Below are 24,824 nucleotides of genomic sequence, written 5' to 3'. Positions count from 1 at the left end.
AATTTGTACATTTTTTTCACATCAACTGAAATTTCGTATACATTAAATCAGGGACATACTAAGATTAAAATTTTATTCATTGTTCACTTTTAATATAAAGTTAGGAAAAGTAAAACATCACTGTCATTTTTTTTTCTTCCAATTGTTTACATTTATGGAAATGATAATATTTGATAATAACAACGTGTACATATGTATATATATATATTCACAAACATTTATGATGAAATTCATACATCTGATTGATTTTAATTGAAAAGATAAAAAATATTATTATTATTTCAGTACTTAAGAGCAATTTCTAACATTTAACATATAATTAAAATTGACTTAACTTGTATTAAAAAAATTGAATGTGTTATTTCTATTAAATTATTTTTATATAAAATTATTAAAGGGTAAAAACTATTGCTACATAAATAAATCTAACGTAAGTTTATCTTTAACTTAATTAAAAACAAAAATTAGTTACAGCAATCAATGAAGAAAAGATCAGCATGTTACCTTGGGTAAAAGTTCATTTTGTCAGCCGTTGAGTATACACTAGCTTTGTCTAATATACGACAGGAGCATTACACAAATATTAATACCAATTGATTCTTTGAATTTAACATGTGTGAATGTGACTGATATCTGTCTGATCATGTAATTTAAAAAAATGCACTATAAACCAGCGGAAAGTCATAATATCGTTTCATGAGTGAAAACAGAGGAAATTCAGATTAAAAGACGATTAGTGGCGTTAAACATTTCTTTACAGATTTATTGATTAGTTTTTGTTTATTTTTTTGTTGTCTGAGGGAATTATGGCTTCTATGTACTTTGAAATATTTGGTCTTTACCTTCTTGAAACATTTATCTGTAAAAATGGAGGGGATAGGATAAAATTAGTGCGTCCAAGCGGGCTGATGCACAGCAAATTTTATACGTCCGTTCCCGATTTAGTACGTCTCGGGCATGCGGGCGGATGGGAATTTCGTACACTGATCCTGGCGTATTGTATTTTCGACCTATTTAGATGTTATTTATTAATTTATTGCAAACATTATATAATCTGAAAAAATATGGGCTTAAAATGTTAGCATATGTGTCTGTAAATAAAATGATATAACCCAAATTGCAGTTTTGTGTTTATTTTATTTATATGCCATAATATGGACAGGGCACAGTTTTCCTTAGAAAAATATTAGCGTCTTGTGTTTTCGACCTAAATATAGTAACAACGCCTAATCAGTATTGGCTATAAATATCCACTGGATATTCCAAACAATAAAAATACGATTGTCTGTCTTTCAAAAAAATTTTGAACAAGTTGCATATTTTGGTTGCAAATACATTTATTGGTTGGTTGAACCCATGTGTCAGTATCTGTGCATTTCAAAAAAAAATCAATGAAATTACGTTGTATTTTTCAGAAAAAATCTGTAAGAAAATGCCCATATTTAAGGAAGAAAAAAATTTGTTTGATCTACCCATTCATTACAATATTCATGCGTCTCTTTGACAGAGATCTTATTTTTCTTTCGGAAAAATGTCATCAAAAAATCTTTATAATTAACCGATTACGGCTTTGATTAATCAACAGATAAAATGTGCATTAGTAAAAAGACTAGAATTTTTGTCATTGGACTAAAACCATCGGGGGAATTCCGTTGAATTAATTATTTTGGGTATTTTCATTACAGTTGTGCTTCAAAGACAAAATAATGATCTACCGCACGGTACCTGCACGGGAAGCAGATTGGGGAAAATAGGTCGAAAATACAATACGGTCGAAAATAGGATACGAGACGATAAGTTTAACCCATTTTGTACTCTTTTAAAATTATTTCGGAGCGGATCTGCTCTGGTTTGCTACACTGAATGTGTATGGGAAGTATTCTAACTGTTGCGAGGGTTTGTTCCTTGACACACTTAATTATTCGATTTAAGGCCTTAGGGATACCATCGGCTGATCGGTTTACAATCTCGATCTTGGAGTTGGAGAACTTTAGTCTGGCGTCAGTTCCTCAAGGCAAATACCGACCCAACTGCTATTCACTTTAAATAACTTTCAAAATGTGTTACTTACCAGAAGATAAGAAGGATATATGGGCAAAAATTATTAAGATATTGATATACCACTTCTTATTCATTATTATACAAAAGCCATTCTTAGTCTCAATTTACAGGAAGTACAATTGCGCCATCTAGAAAATTTAGATAAGTTGTTCAAAGAAAACTCGATTTTTTTAGAACTTGTTTATTTTCTTCGAAGTAATTATCTCACTTAATTAATTAGATAAAAAGAGAAATAAAATATCTTAATAAGTTCAAGAGGTAAACAGAAAATTAAAAAGGAAGAAAGAAACACATCCTTTTTTGCATGTTTAGTACACAATTTTTTACACATGAAAAATAAACATTTGTGTATTTAAAATTATACTCTTTAGATTTCCATTATTTGCTGTCTTTACAGTATGTTCTACAATTTACCATACATGTTAAAGCTTGTCCAAATGATTCAAAACTTATTTTTGAAAAGGAAAATTTAACATATTGAGACAGTTCATTATTATTGAACAAACACCATTATTTTCTATATGCAGCATTTATCTATTCTCTGAAGCCTTATATATATAAAACATCAAATATCAGAATGTGGCTTTTTAGTCAAAAGAGTTTGTCCTCGAAAAAACACTTATACATATTTATAGAATAGTCACCATTGGAATACTTCCCACTCTTTCGTAAACCGAATAAACCACCATCGGAGGGGTGGTTTGGTTGGTTTAACGAAATGGTTTCAGTTACAGCCAAAACAAATGGAAAACCGGTTCTGGGTTTAAACTAGTTTAAAACCAGTTTGTGGAACAAATGAACGGTTTACAAAACTGGTTCAAAACTAAATTAACCCAGCTTTTGAGAAACAAATTCGCCCTTAGTTTATGTACGAGGAGGTATCAAAAAGTTCGTGGACTAGTGCTATCAAATTAAAACCGCTTCAGGTAAATCAATGAATTTTAAAATATCTAGTTATATATATAGCATCATCTTTTCTATCTTTAGAATAAACCACAAATCCTTAATTTTATTTTTTAATAAACTATTACTGTTTTTGTAAGCAATACCAGTATGTCCAGGCGGCGCAACCTCGAAAACGACGGTTTTTACCTATGTGTAACTGAGAAAAAACTATTTTGATATGAACATTTGACATCCAAAAATCCCGTTAATTCAGGTATGTGTTGGGACACTATTATTCCATTTAAATTTCATGGAATTTTTACCTTATTCTGGAAGTTCCATGAAATTTTATCATAAGTTTTACATGCATGGAGTATCCAAACAAATATCAGTACCGACCAGACCCAACCTGACACAAAGCAGTCCCAGAGCAGTCCCGGGGACTGCTTTCTGGGACTGCTAAAGCAGTCCCACAGCAGTCCCAGAGCAGTCCCACAGCGGTCCCAGAGCAGTCCCACAGCAGTCCCAGAGCGGTCCCAGCAGTCCCAGCGGTCCCAGAGAGCAGTCCCAGCAGTCCCAGAAAGCAGTCCCAGCAGTCCCAGAGGGCGGGGTTTATTAATTTAATGGGCGGAGCTAACTCAGAAATGAGATTTCCAATAAACAATGGAACTATAAAAGGCGGTAGAAATTGATTGTGTGTAGTATGCCTGGAATCCTTTCATGCGATGGTCATTTAGGAACAGTACGCGCATTGAAACAAATTGAAATAATATTAATTGAAGGAAGAAGGCTTTCACACGTACATGTATAAAATTAAACTGAACATGAATATTACACAAGATCAGTCCCAAATTAAAATTAATTAAAATTAAAAAATTATCATTTAATTATAAATCATAATTAATCACAATTATCTGGTATATTTATAATTCGATACTTTATTTTCTGTGATTGATACTGTTTCCCATATTTATTTTTTATACAGAAAATTAAACGTGAATTAATTTATTTTCCACCAGAATTAGGTTTAAATAGATCTTATCGTTATATGGTCAATTTCCATACTATCGGGACACTCTTATAAGTTTTCATAAGTATTGGGGCTTTTAAAAAATTCTTTGTTAATTTTGCCAAGTATTATTTTTCAGTCATGATTATTTTTACTGACATGTCAATCTAATTATTTAAAATTTCTCTATCTCTATAATACCATGCTTTAAGTTTTAAGTGATTTATTTGTAAATATTAGAGTGTACATCTGTAAATCACCAGAATGGAACCCTCAGATTATGTTTAAAATTAATTAATCCTGAAAGAAATGCATACACATTTCATTTATCAATTTTATTTTTGCTTTCCATAGATTGAAATTAGGGCTATTGTTGACCAGAGTGTTCAATGATGTGAAACGCTGATATGTATACACAGATAACATGCATTGATTTTCTGCCCTAAGGCGATTGAAATCGCGAGTGTTGATACCATTTTTATACACACTAATCAGCCAGGCAAACAGAAGCAAAAAAAAAAAAAAAAAATCACAATGCCCGGTATTTTCAACTGTTTATTTTTAAAATTAATGTACTGTTTTAATAACTTGTTTATAAATTTAAAACTACCGGTAATTCATTAATAATTTCCCCAATGATTATCCACATTGTATATGTTACGGAAGAATGGTAGCATAATTTATTAATTTTATTTCATGGTCATTTAGTAAAGTGTGAGGTTTTCTATTTGAGGGTTAAAACATGTTCCTTTATCAATTAAAAATATTATATCTAACGGTAATAATTATTTTTAAATAGTTCCAATGCAAATTTTTTGTATTAAATTTTACAATTAATATCCCCTTAATAAAAAGGCCTACATGATGATATTTTTCACATAAACCTAAAATATCTTATATTTAGGAAAAAAAATTAATCTACTCCTGACTTCCTTATTTTACAACTTTATTTTTAAAAAAATTGATTCTTAACTACATTTGTGTAAATATACATTCTGAGTAAATATTAATTAACTATAAAAATTACTACTTATGAAAATATTGTAAGAAATCCTTGCTTTTTAAACAGTTTAAACTCATCTCTGCTGCATGTAAACAAAACAATAGCGGGCCTGCAAATTCAGAATACACAAGGGGGCGGAGCTATCATGTCACTCAGAACCTTTTTCACACATGAGTGAACAAAGCAGTCCCAGAAAGCAGTCCCAGTGACAGCTGGTACTTCTTGGACTGCTGGGTCTGCTTTTTAGAGCAGTCCCAGAGCAGTCCCATAGCGGTCCTACAGCGGTCCCAGAGCAGTCCCACAGCAGTCCCAGAGCGGTCCCAAAGCAGGACTGCTTTCTGGGACTGCTTGGGTGTCAGGTTGGGTCTGGTCGGTACGGTATAGCTTTAAAATGACGTCAAAAAGGGGGAGGGGTATCCTTTTCCAACATTCTATAAAGTTTTGCCCCAGAAAAAAATGGTATAGACTTAGGAAAGTTTAAACTGGCTACGGAGAAATAATATGCATCCAGAGTACTTGTTTTTTAATGCCAAATAGATTCAGAGAGAAACATTTATGACGAGAAGAAATGTTCGTTGAAAAAAAAGAGAGAAAAACTAGACACTAAGATTCTCTTAGATAATTCATTCTTAGCTATTTCGAACTTTTTATTAAGAAGAATATAAAAATGAGGTAATATAGAGTGGTAAATAATTTCTGTAGAGAAAGAAGTCGGTTCACTTTATGCATAAAATGGCCCTGTAAATATACCATTTAATTGATCAACACTTTATTTCCTATTTTTAAGCATTAAAATAAAATAGAGAGTTGGTGCTTTCATATCCTATTAAAAATTTTCTTCTAAAAGTCCAGCTCTAGGAGAACTGGCTTTATGAAATTGCAATGTTCTTGAATTTTTAGGTAAACAGGTATAATTGAGTACTTTCAGTGAAGAAAAATAATATGAGCGCACTCTCTGATCTAAAAAATAAAACATGTCCATTAATCCTTAAAAAATAGTTCTATCATTCACTAGTTGCATATTTTAGATCAGAGGTTGCGCTCTATATTAAATATAAAAAAAGCATTAAAAATTGGCCATTTTTGTAGACTTTTTCAGAATATGAGGAAATTGACGCATTTCTTGACGCCATAATGCATTGACTAGCCAGAGTATGACGTCATATTTGATAGATACGCAGTCACCAAAGATCTAAGTGTTATTTAATGCATTGTTAACTAAAACTATGCAGTTTCAGTTTTTCAGAAATTCACAGGGCCAAATAAGGCAAAAGTGAACCTTGTTCTTTAATTTTAAACCCCAAGACCTCACCGTAGATAAACAAATTACCTAGATCTCTTGACCCACTTTGTTTAACTGGTATCTAAAGGTATGTCAGTGGTGTTTATACTGTAATTTAATCACAAAAATTCACAATGTGTTGTTGAAAAACGTTTAGATGAATATGTTATCATTACTAAAAGTTTGTACCTTTATGTGTCGTATGTCATCATTAATTAAAGTTCAAGTAAAGCCTTTACATATGGAGCACAGTTTGTGTCTTTTATAAATAACTTATTCGAATGAAATATAGTTTGTATTGTATAATATAGTATTATTCAAATCAAGGTATGCCAATATGATTCCACTATCACCTGCACATAATATTCCATGCTGACTCAAGAGCATCTAGCTCTAATAAGTATGCAGGCTATTGATATATAAGTTGACGTTGCAAACTCTATGGACGATATAATGATATTGTTAGAAAATATAATCACTTATAGTTGTACGTTGTTTGAAATATTTAGGCCTCCATTTTTTATGCTTGATTTGACTGTAGAATATTCAGTTTACATATTCCACCGTGTATATCCCAACATGGGGATACCATGTTGGGATCTTGTTCCGATCCTTGGAATTGTGTTGAGGTGTTTGATAAAACTAGAAGCTAGGTGTCCAGTGGTTTCAAAGGTATCCATATACTCCTTAGATAATGCTTCCTTCCGTAGGCACAGGCTTTCTGGCGAAAAATATCCATCAGTTGAGAAAACGAACAAAGAATGTACCTCGATCCTCTTTCCCTCCCTACGAAAGCATACACCCCGCGCACAACATAGTATACACCCCGCATGTTGGGATATACACGGTGTATTCTGAATACACGGGACTCAAAGCGAATATGTCCAGTTGACAGGGGCGTGCTTCAAGGCACCGGTACAGCCTTTAGAATTAAAGGAACATTTTTTTCCATTTCAGAAATTTTTATCTAAAGTCTTTCTAATGATCATAAAAAATGAACTTCAATTAATTGTCAAGATACAAGATAGTGATACACTGTAGATGTAGAGCTCGAAACATATATGTAAACAGGGTCCGTGTCATGTTTTTATTTGCATAGATAAATATACTAAATTACTAATATATGTTCCTTCAAATAAGATAATTTCAATAAAGAAGTTTATTCTAATTGTAAACAAAAACAAGACTCGAACCTTGTTTACATAATGAAGAACTTTACGTTCTGTATCTCGCTTGTTAATCAACAAATAATATTCAAAGAAGATGGGTGAATAAAGCGGGCAGAATGCCTATAGTGCGACAGATAAGATGTGAAAATTTTAATCTCAATTGAATCCAATTTTTACTTGATATTTCATCTAATATTAAAGTATACTTTATGTAAAATCTCTACAATTTACAAAAATCTCACAAAGACTGAAAATACTTGCCTATGAAAATGCTTATACACACTAAAAAGAACAAAAAACGATCATTTTCTCATACTTAAACAAAATTTTTCAATATGGGTAAGTCTTCTCTTCATTTTTTTGAAAGATGATCGTAAAAGTGTGCAATAAAATACACATTTTTTGTTTTTCAAAAACATGGAGCGAAGACCCAGTATACCTTAAAAGTACAATTTTATGACACAACATTTGCATCTTTCCGAGAAATACTTCAAGTCCATTAAGTCAAGGGTCATATAACAAACATGATTTAAATGCCTACTTTTTACGATCTCCTTGAGCGGTGTAGCATAGTGGTAAACGCTTTAGTCTCAGAGCAGCATGCTATTGTACGTCGGATTTTTATTGCTAGGGTTCGAATCCCACGAATACCATCTAATAATTTTATGAAAGAAATTTTTTTACGAGATTCTTTCTCTCTCAGAAATTTTTTTTTTCTCATAATTTCAAAAGTTTCAATAATTAGAAGTTAATTTAAATAATCAATTCACATATTTAATATGATTTCTTAATATCTGACGCTATAGGCATTCTACCCGCCTTGTTCGCCCATCTTCTTTTTGCTGATGATTAGATGATGCCTTAGTTAGGTATTGTATATATTAAAATTGGTTTTAGAAATTCAGTTGAAAATGTGTCCATGTCCCTTTAAGTTCCAGTGGTTCTTGGCTTATATCCTGTTAACATACTTTTTCCCAAAGATCGTTCACTTCCTTTTTCAAATGAAATATCATCTTAAAACACATATCTATAAAAGATTTGGACAATTCATTATTTGTTATTTTAAAAATATGTATAATTTAGAATATCTACCCCTCAAAGTTGCTGTATTAATTTAAAAAAAAATATCTTACAACAATAAACGCTGTTTTTATTTTTCCCCTCCTGGGTAGAATTTCAATCTGAATAATATTTTCTAAATAATTATTGATACAAATATAAACTTAAAGTCTTTGTTATTACGTAATGAGGGTTCTATTTTTAGTAAAATGACAAAAACCCGCGTATGTGTGGTGGGTGCGGGGGTAGTGGGCGTGTCCAGCGCGGTACGGATCCAGAACGAATTGCCGGACTGTGACGTCACCATCATTGCTGACCGGTTCAGTCCGGACACCACTTCAGATGGGTCAGGTGGATTCTGGTTGCCACATCTGGTGGGCGGGGACAATCAGGAATTGGTCACGTTAGAATCCCATTCATCCATTGTTAATATTTCAAATTCTTACCAACCTTTCATATTTACATGAATATAATTATCTTCTTCGCTTATAAATAAAAAGCCAGATTCAATATGTAAAAGTTTCATGTAGATATTGGTTTTTTTTTTTATTGCTACTCTGATTCCTACCATAGGAAATGCGGTGGCGACACCTGGGATTACCTGTTATATCTTGCAACCTCGCCTCTGGCCAGTCGCCTCGGGGCACAGATGGTCTCGGGTTACTCTTTCTTCGCAGAGACACAGGTAAAACAGAAAGTCTTATTCATGTGATGAAACTTGAATTTTTTTCAAATGACAAATGTATATGCACAATAACAAGAACGCATTTCTGTTGCTAGCCATTTTTTTCTTTATTGAAATAGTGTCCAGGATGGCGGCACCAGGTCTTAGGATACCGCGAACTGGACAACAAAGAACTTAAACTTCTTTTCCCCAAGGCCAGGTAAAACCTCTAACTCCTGATTTCGAGTTCACAGGTTTATTTGCATTTAGTTTTTACCGTATATATATCGTCTACGTATGTTGCACTTTGATTGGTTACCAATCGACGGTGTTCCTAGCTATGTCATACATTGTATGTTTTTGATTGGTCGGATTTACTGTCTTGGGATTGGTCACATATCCTGCTTACTAATAGGTTGTAGCTGTCTCTCTGTTGCAGATTTGGCGTGTTTTACACCACGGTGATGATCAATGTCAAGGCCTATCTGACTTGGCTGATGTCAAGGTCAGTATGACAAATGAATATTAGTTAGAAACCTGACATATATACATGTAATCAGTTTGGTATAAAATATATGGTCGATTTTTATTTGCTCAAGATATTTTGATTGGTCGTGTCATACTTTGTATTAGACAATATGTTACATGCATTTGATTTATGATTTATTTCTAGATTCAAGAATAGCAATGGAAAGTTCATAAATAGACGAGTGGACAGTTTAGATAAGGTGTGTACATGGATTTAAGTATTTTTCTCCTTTGACTAAAGATCGACCCTTATTTATATTTAATTAATGCAAAATCTGTCTTGTGTAGCTGCTGTCAGATTATGACGTGGTAGTGAACGCTTCAGGGATTGGTTCAAGGACACTAGTCAAAGACAATGACGTCATTCCGATCCGGGGCCAAGTCTCCAGGGTAATAACATAATAATGATTTACTTTTGTGTTTTATTTTGTAATGGATATGTATAAAATAGATCTATATAAAGTACACTATTTTCAGGTTAAAGCCCCGTGGGTGAAACAATTTATGACATACGAAGGAACGAATGGACATTGTGAAAAATATATTCTACCTGGGTATATAGTTTTATACTTTTGCGGTTCAGTATTTTTATTTAAACATGAATTAATGAATACACTCCATTAAAAAAATATTTGCACATTTTAAGAACCGGATTAGTTAGTGATTTACCGAATATTAAGTTGAAACTGATATTCATTGTTATGGTGTGTTCGATTATATCATGTATCCATTGTAATGGTCTGTTTGGGTATCGGTTATTTATGATGTGTTTGATTATTCATTATTATGGCGTGTTCGAATACCCAATGTTGTTGTGCTGTGTGTAATTATCTAGATCTGACGCTGTCATACTTGGCGGAACTGGTCAGACTGGCAACTGGAACACAAAAATTGATGACGTTGATCGCAAGGCAATTTGGGAGGGTTGTCTAGAACTAATACCAAGTCTAAAGGTATCATTTATTTCGAAAAACGAACAAGCAATCAAGGATTGAATCATAACACCAGTTGGTGTAAAGACTATGTGGACCATTAGTCCCCTAACATAAATAAGGTGCAAAGATATTAACTTAAGATGATGCATAAGTTCTACATTGAATTTTGTTCTTTGAGCAGGATGCAGAAATAATCCAACACTGGGTCGGCTTACGTCCACACCGAGGTTCCGGGGTACGACTGGAAACTCTGAGGCTCCCGACAGGAAAAATGGTAAATAAGATAAGATAATTACACATCTAATCTGACGTTTTTAATTGTATGATCCCCTTTATTTTTATTATTTCATTTTTATAATTTTTATTTTTAGATCGTACATAACTACGGACACGGGGGGTCGGGCGTGACGTTACATTGGGGATGTGCGGGAAAAGTCGTCAAGGAAATCCGGAAAGCGCTTACTCAGTCCCCGGCAAAGCTGTAGGCTGTAGGGAAACAAAGAAGCTATTACAGACCACCAGGGGGCCTTGAAATTGTGTGATAAAGGAGGCCTCATTGAAGAAGCTAGAAAATATATATTTATAAATACATGTAGCACCGATAAATCTAATATGTTGTTTGAAACTTAGTTATAGGAAGGGAATGTTTAATGGTCTTACGTATTTTTTGTAAAAAAAAATGAATGAAATGGAATTTTTTCTTTTAAAGAACCACGTATGATTTATTAAAATTATATATGCGCTATTAAATAAAGAGTCTTTAAAAAAACTATTTTGTATTTTTCAATTAAGAAGTAGAGGTATTGGTAGATTATTCGAGTTTGATTTTTTAGCTCACCTGAGCCAAAGGCTCAAGTGAGCTTTTCTGATCACAATTTGTCCGTTGTCTGTCGTTGTCGTCGTTGTCGTTGTTGTAAACTTTTCACATTTCCATCTTCTTCTCAAGATCCGCTGGGCCAATTTAAACCAAACTTGCCACAAAGTATCCTTGGGTGAAGGGAATTCAGGTTTGTTCAAATGAAGGGCCACGCCCTCATTCAAGGGGAGATAATTGGGAATTAATGAAAATTTGGTGGCATGTTTTAAAAATCTTCTTCTCAAGAACCACTGTGCCAGGAAAGATGAAACTTATGAGGAAACATCCTCAGGTAGTGTAGATTCAAGTTTGTTCAAATCATGACCCCCAGGGGTAGGGCGGGGCCAAAATGGCCGACCAAAGTTTTACATAGAAATGTATAGGAAATTTCTTTAAAAATCTTCTCCTCAAGAAACACAAAGCCATAATTGATCATATTTATATGGAAGCATCCTCAGGTAGTGTAGATTCAAGTTTGTTCAAATCATGACCCCCAGGGGTAGGGCGGGGCCAAAATGGCCGACCAAAGTTTTACATAGAAATGTATAGGAACATTCTTCAAAAATCTTCTTCTCAAGAATAGCAAAGCCATAATTGATTATATTTATATTCTAGAAATTTATTATTTGCATCATTTGCAATTTTAATTATTAAAATTGCAAATGATGCAAATAATAAATTTCTAGAATATAAAGAAATTGTAAACCTTCTGTGATGTTCAAAAGTCTACCCTTCTGAAACCATCGTTATTAATCTATACAAATATTTTTCACTTCAAATTCCATTTTTGTAAAAAAAATTGAATAAAAAATCAAAAACTACGCGGTGAAAGTTATTCATTTTACTCAGTTAAACATGACCCAAGTTGTTATTTTCAAATTCTTTGACAAAAGTTTGGTTGTATCATCTGTCCTTAACTTCCTATTTAGTACCGTAGTCTGTTTGCAAGCGCGTTACGGATTTTGCTAACGCCCAAATATTTAAAAAATTAAAAATTTATTTCTGAAAATTCATCAGTTTAATCCAATATTGTCAGACTTCCCATTGAACACTTGGATTATTCTAGAAGAGTAGGATGATAATTAGTGGGCGTCAGACATGAGGGAAAATCTGCAATAAGAACCGAATGTAAAGCCAGCCTCCTAATGAAAGTATTCAATAAATCTGATGATACCAGTGCTTTCGAATCATTATGGATTTCGGATGTTTTTTTTTCTTATTGATATATTCTATATATCTTGTGTGAAATTAAAAGGAACGAAAGTCATATTATCACCTGATTTATTGAAATAAAAATTCACAAACTTAATTAACAAACAACAAACATAATTAACAAAAATGAGGATTTCTTTACAGTTATGTACATATTATGTACATATTGGGTTGTCATAGGAACCAAAATCTTTTATCTAAAATCATGAACTATAACACATTTAAACACTATACTGAAAATAAAACTGAGAAATGAATTCTGTACAATTAATCTAATGTTCCTAAAATAATTCACCTTTTTAAATCGAATCACATAACAATTCAAGAAGGGTAAGAAATGGGAGAGGACAGTTTCTTTTTTTAATCCGGTCAAAGAAAAGTTTTTAATTACTCCACATCACTGTAACAATTTTATTTTAAAATTATACCGGTGTATTATTTCAATGATGGTCCCTGCATATAAGTTCCCTGACTTGCTGTATTCTCATGACTGTAGCAGTTTGTATGTCGTGTGATGTACTGATATGTTTGAGAGCTTGTTGGTAGGAGTACAGAGCAGCTTGATGGTTCCCTGTCACCTGTTGACAGATTCCTAGAATCTGCCAGGATATGTTTCGTAGATAATAACGAATGTACTTCCTCTGATCATGGTGGACCAGGTCCTGTAGGTCATTAAGAGCTGTTTGTGCTCGCACTGGGTCTACATATCTGTAACACAAGACCTCTAACATGTGTAACAGAACGTAAAGTGGGATGAATAATACAGGTTGTCCATACTGTGACAGAGACTGTTGTTCTGGCAATAATTCATTAATGTAACACATTGTACTGGGCAAAACAAAATCTTTTGCTACGGTATGTCTTATATTTGTAGACCGGGATTGTCCCCTCATAGATTCACTAAAAATGCATCTTCCTGCATTATAATCTTTATCTGAGATATACATTATATATGGTTGTGCTAACTTGACATTTGTCATCTCTATAACTGATATAGCTTTCTTATATCTAAGTGTCTTGTAGTAAAACATTGCAAGATATAACATATCAGAAATACACCCAAACTTGGATGCTAATTTCAGCATATAACTGAATTCTTTGTTAGCCAAATAGACCTGCTTGTTTAAAACTGAACTTGATTTTATCTTGAATGGTGCAAAACCGGTTGAAAACTTGTATAAGATAAAAGCAGTGCTCTGGAGTACAGTGGCTGTAAACATCCGTAACAGGAGAACCTGGTACTGGGTCAGGGGTAAAATTATTAACTTTTCTACAGCACTAAAGAACCTCGTACAATGATATAGCTCTGATGCTGCTATACTATTCCTACTCAGCTCATGAAACAGATCATCTTCAAACCAAGACATGGTGTTCATAATTTGCTCAATTCTACTAATGGACTTTTTAAGGACAGTTGTAACACCAAACCTGATAGACGGACAATAAAACACCGATGCTATACCCCTCGCATACAATTCATGAAGCTTGATGAATAAATTCTTTTGTGCTTCACCATGGATATTACTCAGAAACATGTTGTTTTCTGGAATAAAAAAGTTTGGGCATACTCCCTCATACACCCATTTAAGGATAAGTTTAAAACAGACCCAGAAACACTCCAGTAAATTTTGTGGAAACCAATGATGCAATGTGTTTTGTTGAATCATCCAGAGAACTGCTGTCTTCATGTGATACGAACACAGAAATTTATCCTCGTCCCTTAATCCATGATTAATAGACTCTTTTAAGAACAGCTTAAGCAGCCCGTAGGTTAAGAATTGGCTATGATTCATTGAATATACAAGTTTTTGTTCTGCTAAAGAGAAGGAAATTCTCCATTCTTTGTCTGCGTGTTTTCCAAGTTTGTGTCCTATTGCTACAAAGCTGCATCCATTTCTGACTATGTCATCAACAATATAAGATGGTGGCCATGAGTGACATCTGTCTATCCATTTGGAGGCAGGTGGGGGCCAAAAATCACAGACAAAACATTGGGCAGAGTCATACTCTCCTCCTCCCACTATAACACCAGTACTACACGGACCATGTTCTATAGAATTAGGTAAAAATGCCGAACATTTAATTTGTCTGTATTTAGAACTGGATATATAGAGCCTGTCATTTACTCTCATACATGCATTCTGTACACTTTCCATGTTTGTTGGTGTCATTAATTCAAGTAACCCATACCCTGGAGGGCTCTCTGTACAATCACAGAGAATCAGTGTTTTTCTACTTAAGTAATAATTCTGAACCTGATCTAAGTTCCATATTACCGTGTGGTCACTTCGCCAAAACATGCCGTCCATATCTGAACTCTGTAGTCTGAATCCTTCTCTGCGACTCCCACTAGTCAACATTCTGTCTCCTGTTGTTTCTATTACTTGATTTACCATCATGTCCCTGAAGTCCACCAACTCTCTCCTCATGATCACCTGCTGTGAGGTACCCACTATGAAACTCAGTCCCATAAATACAGTCTCGGACAGATGCTGCATACCCAATTCCCTGTACAAAACATGATAAATATATCTACAAACATATGTTATAAAATTAATGTCATCATCAATGAGTCCTGTAGTAATATTGAGTTATGTAATTAACTACATGTAATTGTCTAGACCGAAAATCATACATCGTTTTTATGTTCCAACGCCTCACTAATTACACGTCTATGATTGTCCTTTGATCACATAATATATAGCAATATAATCATATTTTTGGGCAGTCATAAAAATAGAGTTGTCGTGATACATGAACAAAATTGTGTAAGGTTTATACTTTACAGTGTGTATGGAAACTTCCTTTCTGAATAATCCGATTTCAAACAATTAATACTTTATTTTTGGTTTTCCAAATTACACACACATATCCCGAACAAATTGCTTATTTTGATGTGGAATAAGTGAATTTGCTAAGAATACTTTTTATCATTTAGCATCAGACAAAATCATGATCAAGTGTTATGATCATATGTTTCCACATTTCAACCATATTGCAGTATACCTATTTGATTTTTCAACTTGAACAAATGATCTGAAGGGCCATTATCTTAAAAACAAGATGCCACCGATATTATAGGTCACCTGAGTATCAAATAACAACTTTACAACAATTGAATTTGGTTCGTTTCATAAATCAAAAGCCATGAAATTTACAATTTTGAAAGAGACATAAGACATTGTTTATCATAAGTATACACTTAGCATGCTTACTTTAGTTACTTAATACCCAGAGGTAGATCAACGTTATATAGAGAAAATGCATTTCCACTTTATAATCACCAGTTGTGCAGCCCACCCCTACAGGAACCACTGACCCTAGGGCCACATAATTTTAAAAAAATGGAAATTTTATCTTAAATTTTATTTCATCATAAATAGCTGATTAATACCAAAGAGCAGATTTCAAAGCATTAATTTATCTTCAGACTTAGTATGTAAACCCCCAGTTTCCTTGACCCAGGGGACATGATATTGACACTTTCGGAAGAGGCACCTATCTTCATCATAAATATGTACTTAGATCATTGGCATACTAAGTAATACCAAGGAACAAAGGACACGATTTTCAAAGGATTAAGCACTTTCATTATATAATCATTAGAACCCTTCCTTAACACCAGAACCTCTGACCCAGGGACCCTGCAATTCACAAACTTGGAAGAGGCATCCTTCTTCATCAAAACTATGTTCATTGGTTTAATACCCGGAAGCAGAGGAGAATATTTTTAAAGAATTGATGTTTTTCACTATATAATCAATAGAGACCCGAGGCTCGCTAATCTATCATAACTATGCACTTGGTAAGTTCATTTAATATCCAGGGACAGAGAAGAGGGGATTAAAAGAAATGATGTATTTTCACTTTATAATCAATAGAGCCACATCATAACACCAGAACATTCAACCTAGGGGCCATGAAATTCCCAATTTTAGAAGAGACATTATTGCTCATCATAACTATGTACTTGATTAGTTTATTTAATGCCCAGTAGCAGAGAAGATTTTCAAAGAAATAATGCATTTTCATTTTCACTATATAATCTATTTAGCACATAGCACTAGAACCCATGATCCTTTGACCACGAATGTACAAGTTTGGGAGAACACAAGGCTGATTTCAACCATGCCAACAGTTTCACTGCTTGATGTACAGGGGTAAAGAGAAAGATTTTTAAAGATTGCATCAATTTAGTAGTTTCAGCCCAATCCCTCGGCCCCAAGGGGGCACGGACCATGAAAATTCACAATTTATGTTTCTCTTCGATGCTTTGTGCAAAACTTTTTGAAATTGATTGAGTGGTTGCAGAAAAGAGGCTGAAATGTTCAAATGTTAACACACGACGGACGATGACGGATTAAAACTTAGCAATAGCTATGTCACCTGAGTGTAGGTGGATCGGTAAATATATTTTGTCATCTTTAAAAAACATTCTGAATTTTAACAGAATATTTACTTCGAGTAAAAAAAGTACAAAAGAAAAAAGTGAATTTTAAGAAGAATATCATGTAAATGTAATTCAGAGGCAAATTAATGGTATTAAAATTTGTTCACAACTATTTTCTACTCGACATTGAGATATATCTTTATACCCGCACTTTCTAAAGAAAGTTCGGGTATATTGTTGTTACTCATGTCCGTCCGTCCGTCCGTCCGTCTGTCACACTTTTCTTCCCTGAACTCCTCTTACATTTTACACAGTAGCCTAATCATCTTTTGGGAGATGGTTGGTGGTGTCATGTAGATGTGCAGTAAGGTTTCGGAATTTTGATTTTGCCCCGGGGGGTCAAATGGGGGTCGAAAAATGACGTTTTTTATGCAAAAAGCCCCGTCTTCCCTGAACTCCTCTTACATTTTACACAGTAGGCTAATCATCTTTTGGGAGATGGTTGGTGGTGTCCTGTAGATGTGCAGTAAGGTTTCCGAATTTTGATTTTGCCAAGGGGAGTCAAATGGGGGTCGAAAAATGATGTTTTTTATGCAAAAAGCCCCGTCTTCCCTGAACTCCTCTTACATTTTACACAGTAGCCTAATCATCTTTTGGGAGATGGTTGGTGGTGTCATGTAGATGTGCAGTAAGGTTTCGGAATTTTGATTTTGCCTTGGGGAGTCAAATGGGGGTCGAAAAATGATGTTTTTTATGCAAAAAGCCCCGTCTTCCCTGAACTCCTCTTACATTTTAGACAGTAGGCTAATCATCTTTTGGGAGATGGTTGGTGTTGTCATGTGGATGTGCAATAAGGTTTCCGAATTTTGATTTTGCCCCGGGGGGTCAAATGGGGGTCGAAAAATGACGTTTTTTATGCAAAAAGCCCCGTCTTCCCTGAACTCCTCTTAAACTTTACACAGTAGCCTAATCATCTTTTGGGAGATGGTTGATGGTGTCATGTAGATGTGCAGTAAGGTTTCGGAATTTTGATTTTGCCCCGGGGGGTCAAATGGGGGTCGAAAAATGATGTTTTTTATGCAAAAAGCCCCGTCTTCCCTGAACTCCTCTTACATTTTACACAGTAGGCTAATCATCTTTTGGGAGATGGTTGGTGGTGTCCTGTAGATGTGCAGTAAAGTTTCAGAATTTTGATTTTGCCCCAGGGGGTCAAATGGGGGTCGAAAAATGATGTTTTTTATGCAAAAAGCCCTGTCTTCCCTGAACTCCTCTTACATTTTACACAGTAGCCTAATCATCTTTTGGGAGATGGTTGGTGGTGTCCTGTAGATGTTCAGTAAGGTTTCGGAATTTTGATTTTGGCCCAGGGGGTCAAAAGGGGGTCGAAAAATGACGTTTTTTATGCAAAAAGCCCTGTTTTCCCTGAACTCCTCTTACATTTTACACAGTAGCCTAATCATCTTTTGGGAGATGGTTGGTGGTGTCATGTAGATGTACAGTAAGGTTTTGGAATGTTGAATTTGCCCCGGGGGGGACTAATGGTGTCGAAAAATGATATTCTAAAAAGTGAGGTCAAGGTCAAAGGAAAATTCAAGGTCAAAATAAGTTGATGTATTAATAGCTCTTAGCAGTATGTATCAGCATATGAGGTTTGATAAATATATCTTGAATTGTTTATTCAAAACTGGTCTAGACATTAATTTTAGAAAAGTGATATCAAGGTCACAGGAAAAGTCAAGGTAAAAAAGAGTGAAGCATCGTAAAGCTTACATCAGTATGTATCATCATGTGAAGTTTCATTACACAACTTGAATGGTTTCTTTAAAATAAAGCTAAACACTAATTTAAAGAAAAGTTAAGTGAAGGTCAAAGGAAAAGTCAAAGTCAAAAAATATTGCTGCAGTTGGATATTTACATCAGTATGCATCAACATATGAACTTTGATAAAAATATCTAGAAAGTTTCTTTGAGCCCGATGGAAAGACAGATGGAAGGGTGGAGGACGGACATGACAAAAACTATACATGTATTCCTAATCATGGTGTGGCATAAAAAACTTGAATCTACATTATATGAGCATGTTCCATCTATCAAGATTATACAAGCAAATTCAAAGAATTGTGGTCCTCTGCTTTCTGTGTTTTACTGAATGAGATACCATAATTTATGGCAGATTGTGTGTCAAATATGCACCCCTATCATATATCAATTTTTGAAAATTGGGTCAAAGGGAAAAAATCATAGCATGCTCTGAAACATTTTGTTGCAGGTAATGTACATGTCAAATATGAAAGTCCTATCTCTTTTGAATCAAAAGTTATATATACAATATAATATTTTTGAAAAGTAGGTTAAACTTCTAGGTCAAGGTCACAGAGTCAAAAGTCATGATATATTTAGAAAAGTCTTTTCACATGTAATAAACATGTATAATCTGAATGCCCTTTCTTTTCTCTTTCAAAATGATCAATTTAAAATGTTATTTTTTGGAAAGTAGGTAAAACTTTAAGGTCAAGGTCTCACTTGGGTTAAAAAATCATAGTATATTTAGAAAGTTTTGTGGTAATGTGCATGTGAAATATGAAAGCACTATCTCTTATCATTCAAAAGTTATGACCAAGGTTAAATTTATTGTGACAGATGCACATACTAGCTGTCAATAAGATGGACAGACTGACAGACAAATGAGATTTAGTGTCCCCTCCCTTTCCCCAAAATGGGGGACAAGAATGCCCTTGCTGTTCTTGAGAAGAAGATTTATGATGGAAAAAATCCCCTGCATATTTCTTAACGCAAATCAATATTGTGTTTTTATGTCATTTTGTTTGTTGTTATACATCCCTCTCAGGAATTTTTCACTCATATGGAGACACCACCATTTGAAAAATAATGAGGACAAGTTAGATTTGAGGTCAACATTCATTTTAGGAGTTTTCAACCATTAAGACGTAAAGAAATATTAACTCGATCCTTCCCCTCACCCCTTCCCAGACCCCTGTTTGTTCATGTATGCAAAAAAAAAAATGTTTATACAAAAAGTTTAATGTGGTCCATCTCTGAATGATTCTCATTCCTAATTCTAGGAAGATATGTTGACACAAATTCATGAATAAAATGTCAAGTAATCTTATCATTGATGCACTTTTATTTAATTTAAGGCAGTCATATTGTGAACATTTCCAGCTCATTAGGAGAGTGAGGATGACCTCTAGGGGTTCATAACCTTTATACCATTAAATTTACATAACATAATAACACAAGAAACAATATTATGTATAGTCAAATGGAAAAAGTTTCCTACTATTTAGGAGTCACATGATCATTTGTCATTACAGGGACAGGGAAGTGGATTGGGAGATCCCCTCAACACCCCCCCCCCCCTTCCCCCGGAATTTGCAGGACTATAATATATACTGGAGGAAATAAAAATGACTTTGGATGCCCTAAGTGTCCCTCCACCCTAGAAAACAGACCAAACCATAACTTCTTTTTTTTCTTGCTTCTCAGGAAATTCTGGTCTGGAACCCCCCCCCCTCCCTCCCAGAAAAAAAATTCTGGATCTTGTAACTGAATGTAACGTTGATAACGGGGGATAACTCTTCAGAATGTGAAATTCGTCTATTGTAGCATCGGATGACCTTTGATCCTTTAAACTTTAACCTAACCGTTTGCATTTCAGACTAATTTACCCAAATCTATACCAAAACTTGTACTTACCGATTGTTATTATTTAGGCCCTGTCATCTTCATGAAATATAGTCCAGTTAAAACACAAAACAAGCTAATTCAGAGAATTCGTGTCCCCCGCTTAGGGAAAAGGTTAGCTGCAGATCTGTAGCTCTCCGAAAAAATATATTGATAGACCGGAGAGCTACAGTGCCACCCATTGAAAAAACTGTATATTTATTGCGCACAAAAAAGTGCGCTCGGTTCTCGATTTATTTCTCCATGATTTTAAACTGTGATCTCAAAACATTACTAACCGTGTGTTCCGAACATATTCTTTCGCTGTTTCCACAACCAAACATTCCTCATAATTGTTGTTAATAGTCCTCTTGACCCTGATATTATAATAATAGAACATTTCGCTTATTTATACTGCCATTTTGGTTTCAAGGATAATTCGGTCCAATATGCTTCGTTCAGATGTCAACTACGAGAGTACTTGACAGAGGAGAAAGGAATGTTTAAAATCTTTCATTTTTTGCAATTAAAGTAAGAATTTGGAAGAATTAATCAAGAACCGAGCGCACTTTTTTGTGCGCAATAAATATACAGTTTTTTCAATGGGTGGCACTGAAGCTCTCCGGTCTATCAATATATTTTTTCGGAGAGCTACAGATCTGCAGCTAGGAAAAAGTCGGCTCCCCCTGACTGAATTTGTAGAATTATTAAATGTATACATGTATACTGAAGGAAATAAAATACATGTATGTCAATATGCATATAAAGATTTGATTGCTTATTCTTTATTATGTGTACAGAAGATTTTTTTATATGGAATATTTATCACACTGTAATGATGATTTTATAACCTCATAAATTTTTCATTTCACATGCTGAATACTATCATTTAGTAAAAAAAAAAAAGTATTTAAAAAAAAAGCAAAAAAAAAAAAAAGAAAGGTTCGACCGAGCTTCGATCCCGGTACCTCTCACATTTGAAGCGAGAGACATAACCACTACACCACGGAGTCGCTTTACGTGGAGCGATGTATATGCAGAACTGAAGTCACATACATGTATATATTCATGTTTTCATGTTCGGTATTCTCAAAATTTTACACAATCCATGGTGTTTGATTTATTTAGCCTTTATTAAACAGTTATAATAGATGTAATAAGAACATACAGTCCGCCGAGAACCTGTTTTATACGCAATAACTCTCCTCATGCCCCTGCGCTAAAAATAGCGACATGTAATACTATAAATACTAATAAAACAAACGGGGCGGGACACTTTGAGAGGGGCGAGAGACGTCCTAGGGAGTTTTGGTATAAAATTACATTGCATAAGCTCAAAATGTTCTTGAAATATCGCCCGGAAATGATAGTGTTACACACAGACAGAATGTATAAATTTACGACCTTGAACTTTGACCTTTTGACCTCAAAATCAATAGGGGTCTTCTTTAGGCCACAGGGAGTTGTTATGTAAAATTTCATTGCGATAGCTCAAATGGTTCTAGAGATATCGTGTGGAAACGAAAGTGTTTTAACAGACAGAATTTGCTTATTTATTACCTTGACCTTTGACCTTTTGAGCTCAAAATCAATAGGGGTCTTCTTTAGTCCATAGGGAGTTGCTATGCTAAATTTCATTGCAAAAGCTCAAAGGGTTCTCGAGAACTCGTGTGGAAACGAAAGCGTTACAGACAGACAGAAAGACGGACGGACGGACGGACGGACGGACGGACAGACGGACGGACAAACCCAAATTAATATCCCCCACTTTTCAAGCGGGGGACAATGAAATAATTCCTACCGACATATATGCAATGATGCACACTAGTATCCTACTGCACGTGCAGTGAAATCTAAAATGATAATGCCAATGGTAAAACTAGTACTTAAGTTGGGTACGTGACGCAAGCCAAATGTGATGCAGGTGTTTAGATACATGTATAGTGCAAGAACAAATTGAAAATTATCATTTACAAAAGATGTTTTATTTTAGCTTTGCAATCTAGGCCTATTTGCAAAAACAGACAAATAAAGTGTGTTTGTGTGTGTGTGTTGATGGGAGATGGGTGGGGGTTGACCATTAAATTGATTGTGTATATGGCAGCTTTCAAGAAGTTTCTGCCTAATCAAATATAAATAAACTTTGCACATATTGAAAAATTCATCAAAAACGCTTTACACTAATTTGAATAATATATTATTTGTTGTTAATCTATATGAGAAAATAGATTTAAAAAGTTCCAATTATGTGCCAAAAATCCTCCCCCCCCCCCTTTATCAAACCTAATTTACATCATTAATTAAATTCTGTAGTTTAATTTCCGACTGGTAATGAATTAAGAATATGAAATACCTATAAAATGGAGGCCCATGGGTCACATGGTCACTAGCTGCAGATCTGTAGCGTTATGGTTTTATATATTAGTATTTTACTGCAGATCCTGTAATGCAAAAAAAGGTGCAATTTACGGCGCAATATTTTTTGCGCACTTATGGGGAGAATTTCTCCACTTTCCAGCATCGGTCAATTTACTACCTATCAATTCCTAATTTTAGGCACATTATTTAATCAATCTGTATATTTTATCCATCTCCCAACCCTTTATAGTCGTCTCTACTCGAGATAAACTCGATTAAAATTATTTGTTAGATTGCTGAAAATTCACATCAAGCGAGTTTATTGCCTGTAGAGATTACTATAAATGGCTGGGAGGTGGACAAAATATACATATTGGCCAGAGAATGTGTCCAAAATTAGGGAGTGAAAGGTAGTTGATTGACTAATGCTAGAAAGTGGAGAAATTCTGCCCAAAAGTGCTAAAAAAAATATTGCGCGTAAATTGCACCTTTTTTGCATATGGGGATCTGTAGCGTTATGATCAAAGACAAATATATAAAACCAGATCTGCAGCTACATGGTCACCTGAGCATATTATGCTCAATTTGATGAATACATGTATTATGTAAATTATTGAATTATATTGACTTTTTCCTTGGTAAAGCCCAATATGAAGAAGTGTGCATTTAGAGGCAAACACCATAGTGCGGGTATTACTGTCTCATGACAGCATCTAGTTCATCTTGTTAGTCCATTATTTATACACTAAATTGACGACAGATTTTTCCGTTATTTCCTGATCATGACAAGGAGCGGGTGTGACCGGTCGGCAGCGGATGCTCAATTCTTGATGGCACCTTATCCCACCTCTGATGTTTTGGGAGTACGTGTTATTTTGCTCTTATTTTGTATTGTTTTATGGACTGTGAGATTGAATACTTTTCGTCACTCCAATCCTTCTTACACCAGTGTAAATATAATGAATTCGAATATTTATACCCCCCACCCCTCCCCACAAAAAGGATTCTTAGATACTAAATGATTGGATATTCGAGCATATTTTTCAAACCTACTACCGACTTCCACTGCTTACACCTTCCATGTCAAGGGCTTCGCGAGTGATATTAAGGCTGCTGTGAATTAAAGACAGTAGTACTTTTCTAAATTACCTTGATAAATATGTTAATGACTTTTGCCAAAGTATGATGTCATAATGCTATGACGTCATAGACTTTACTACGACGTTATGTTTAATGCTTGTTTAGATTAAAAAACACTGTACGATTCAGATGTGTTTTTCATATGAGTCACTGTACGATTCAGATGTGTTTTTCTTATGAGTGTTAAATTCTAACATTGGTACCGTGACAAAAAAGGAGAGATGTCTTCTAAACTGAAGGCAGTCCGAGCAGAAAGGAGAAATGCTGTAAAAAGACTTCTGAAAAACTGGATGAAGACAATACAGATGAAGAGGAAATTGCGAAAAATTTTGGAGACATTGACAGACAAACAGGAAATTCTCAGAGAGCTGGATGAAATAATTCAGAAACAGCAAAGGAGGAAATTGAGAGAGCAATACTGGAAACGGATGAGTACAATTTCAATCTTAATTCTAAAGATGTAAGAAGCATTTGTTGGTACAAAGATCGAGTGTTAATGCAACTGCCAGCAGTTTCTTACAATTCGGAGGAAATGGTGAATCATCGCATAATTTTAGTGAAAATTCAAAAAATCATCAGACCACTATGG

General features: G+C 34.4%; 2 protein-coding genes across 3 annotated transcripts; one reads left to right on the top strand and one right to left on the bottom strand.

Moving 5' to 3' along the window:
- The first annotated feature begins 6,270 nt into the window (after positions 1-6,270).
- Positions 6,271-11,332, top strand: LOC134230625 (D-amino-acid oxidase-like). Of its 2 annotated transcripts, XM_062712463.1 has the most exons (11): positions 6,271-6,328; positions 8,674-8,871; positions 9,042-9,153; positions 9,273-9,352; positions 9,572-9,637; positions 9,806-9,860; positions 9,949-10,050; positions 10,138-10,214; positions 10,496-10,613; positions 10,777-10,869; positions 10,967-11,332. In XM_062712463.1, exons 2-11 carry the CDS (start codon positions 8,678-8,680, stop codon positions 11,078-11,080), a joined length of 1,011 nt encoding a protein of 336 aa, XP_062568447.1. In that variant the 5' UTR covers positions 6,271-6,328; positions 8,674-8,677; the 3' UTR covers positions 11,081-11,332. The 2 variants fall into 2 exon arrangements, with proteins under 2 accessions (XP_062568447.1, XP_062568446.1); XM_062712462.1 differs by lacking the exon at positions 6,271-6,328 and having other exon boundaries at positions 8,667-8,871.
- A 1,771-nt stretch (positions 11,333-13,103) lies between these two features.
- Positions 13,104-15,161, bottom strand: LOC134230626 (uncharacterized). The gene has a single exon (XM_062712464.1). The coding sequence runs from the start codon at positions 15,159-15,161 to the stop codon at positions 13,104-13,106; it is 2,058 nt and encodes a 685-aa protein (XP_062568448.1).
- Positions 15,162-24,824: the final 9,663 nt, after the last annotated feature.

Source organism: Saccostrea cucullata, unplaced genomic scaffold, assembly GCF_032062105.1.
Source record: "Saccostrea cucullata isolate Sc308-1 unplaced genomic scaffold, CSIRO_AGI_Scuc_v1 ctg4454, whole genome shotgun sequence".
In the NCBI taxonomy this organism is placed as follows: Eukaryota; Metazoa; Mollusca; class Bivalvia; order Ostreida; family Ostreidae; genus Saccostrea; species Saccostrea cuccullata.
The sequence above is the reverse complement of the archived record's forward strand: the minus strand, read 5'-3'. Positions and strand labels throughout refer to the sequence as shown.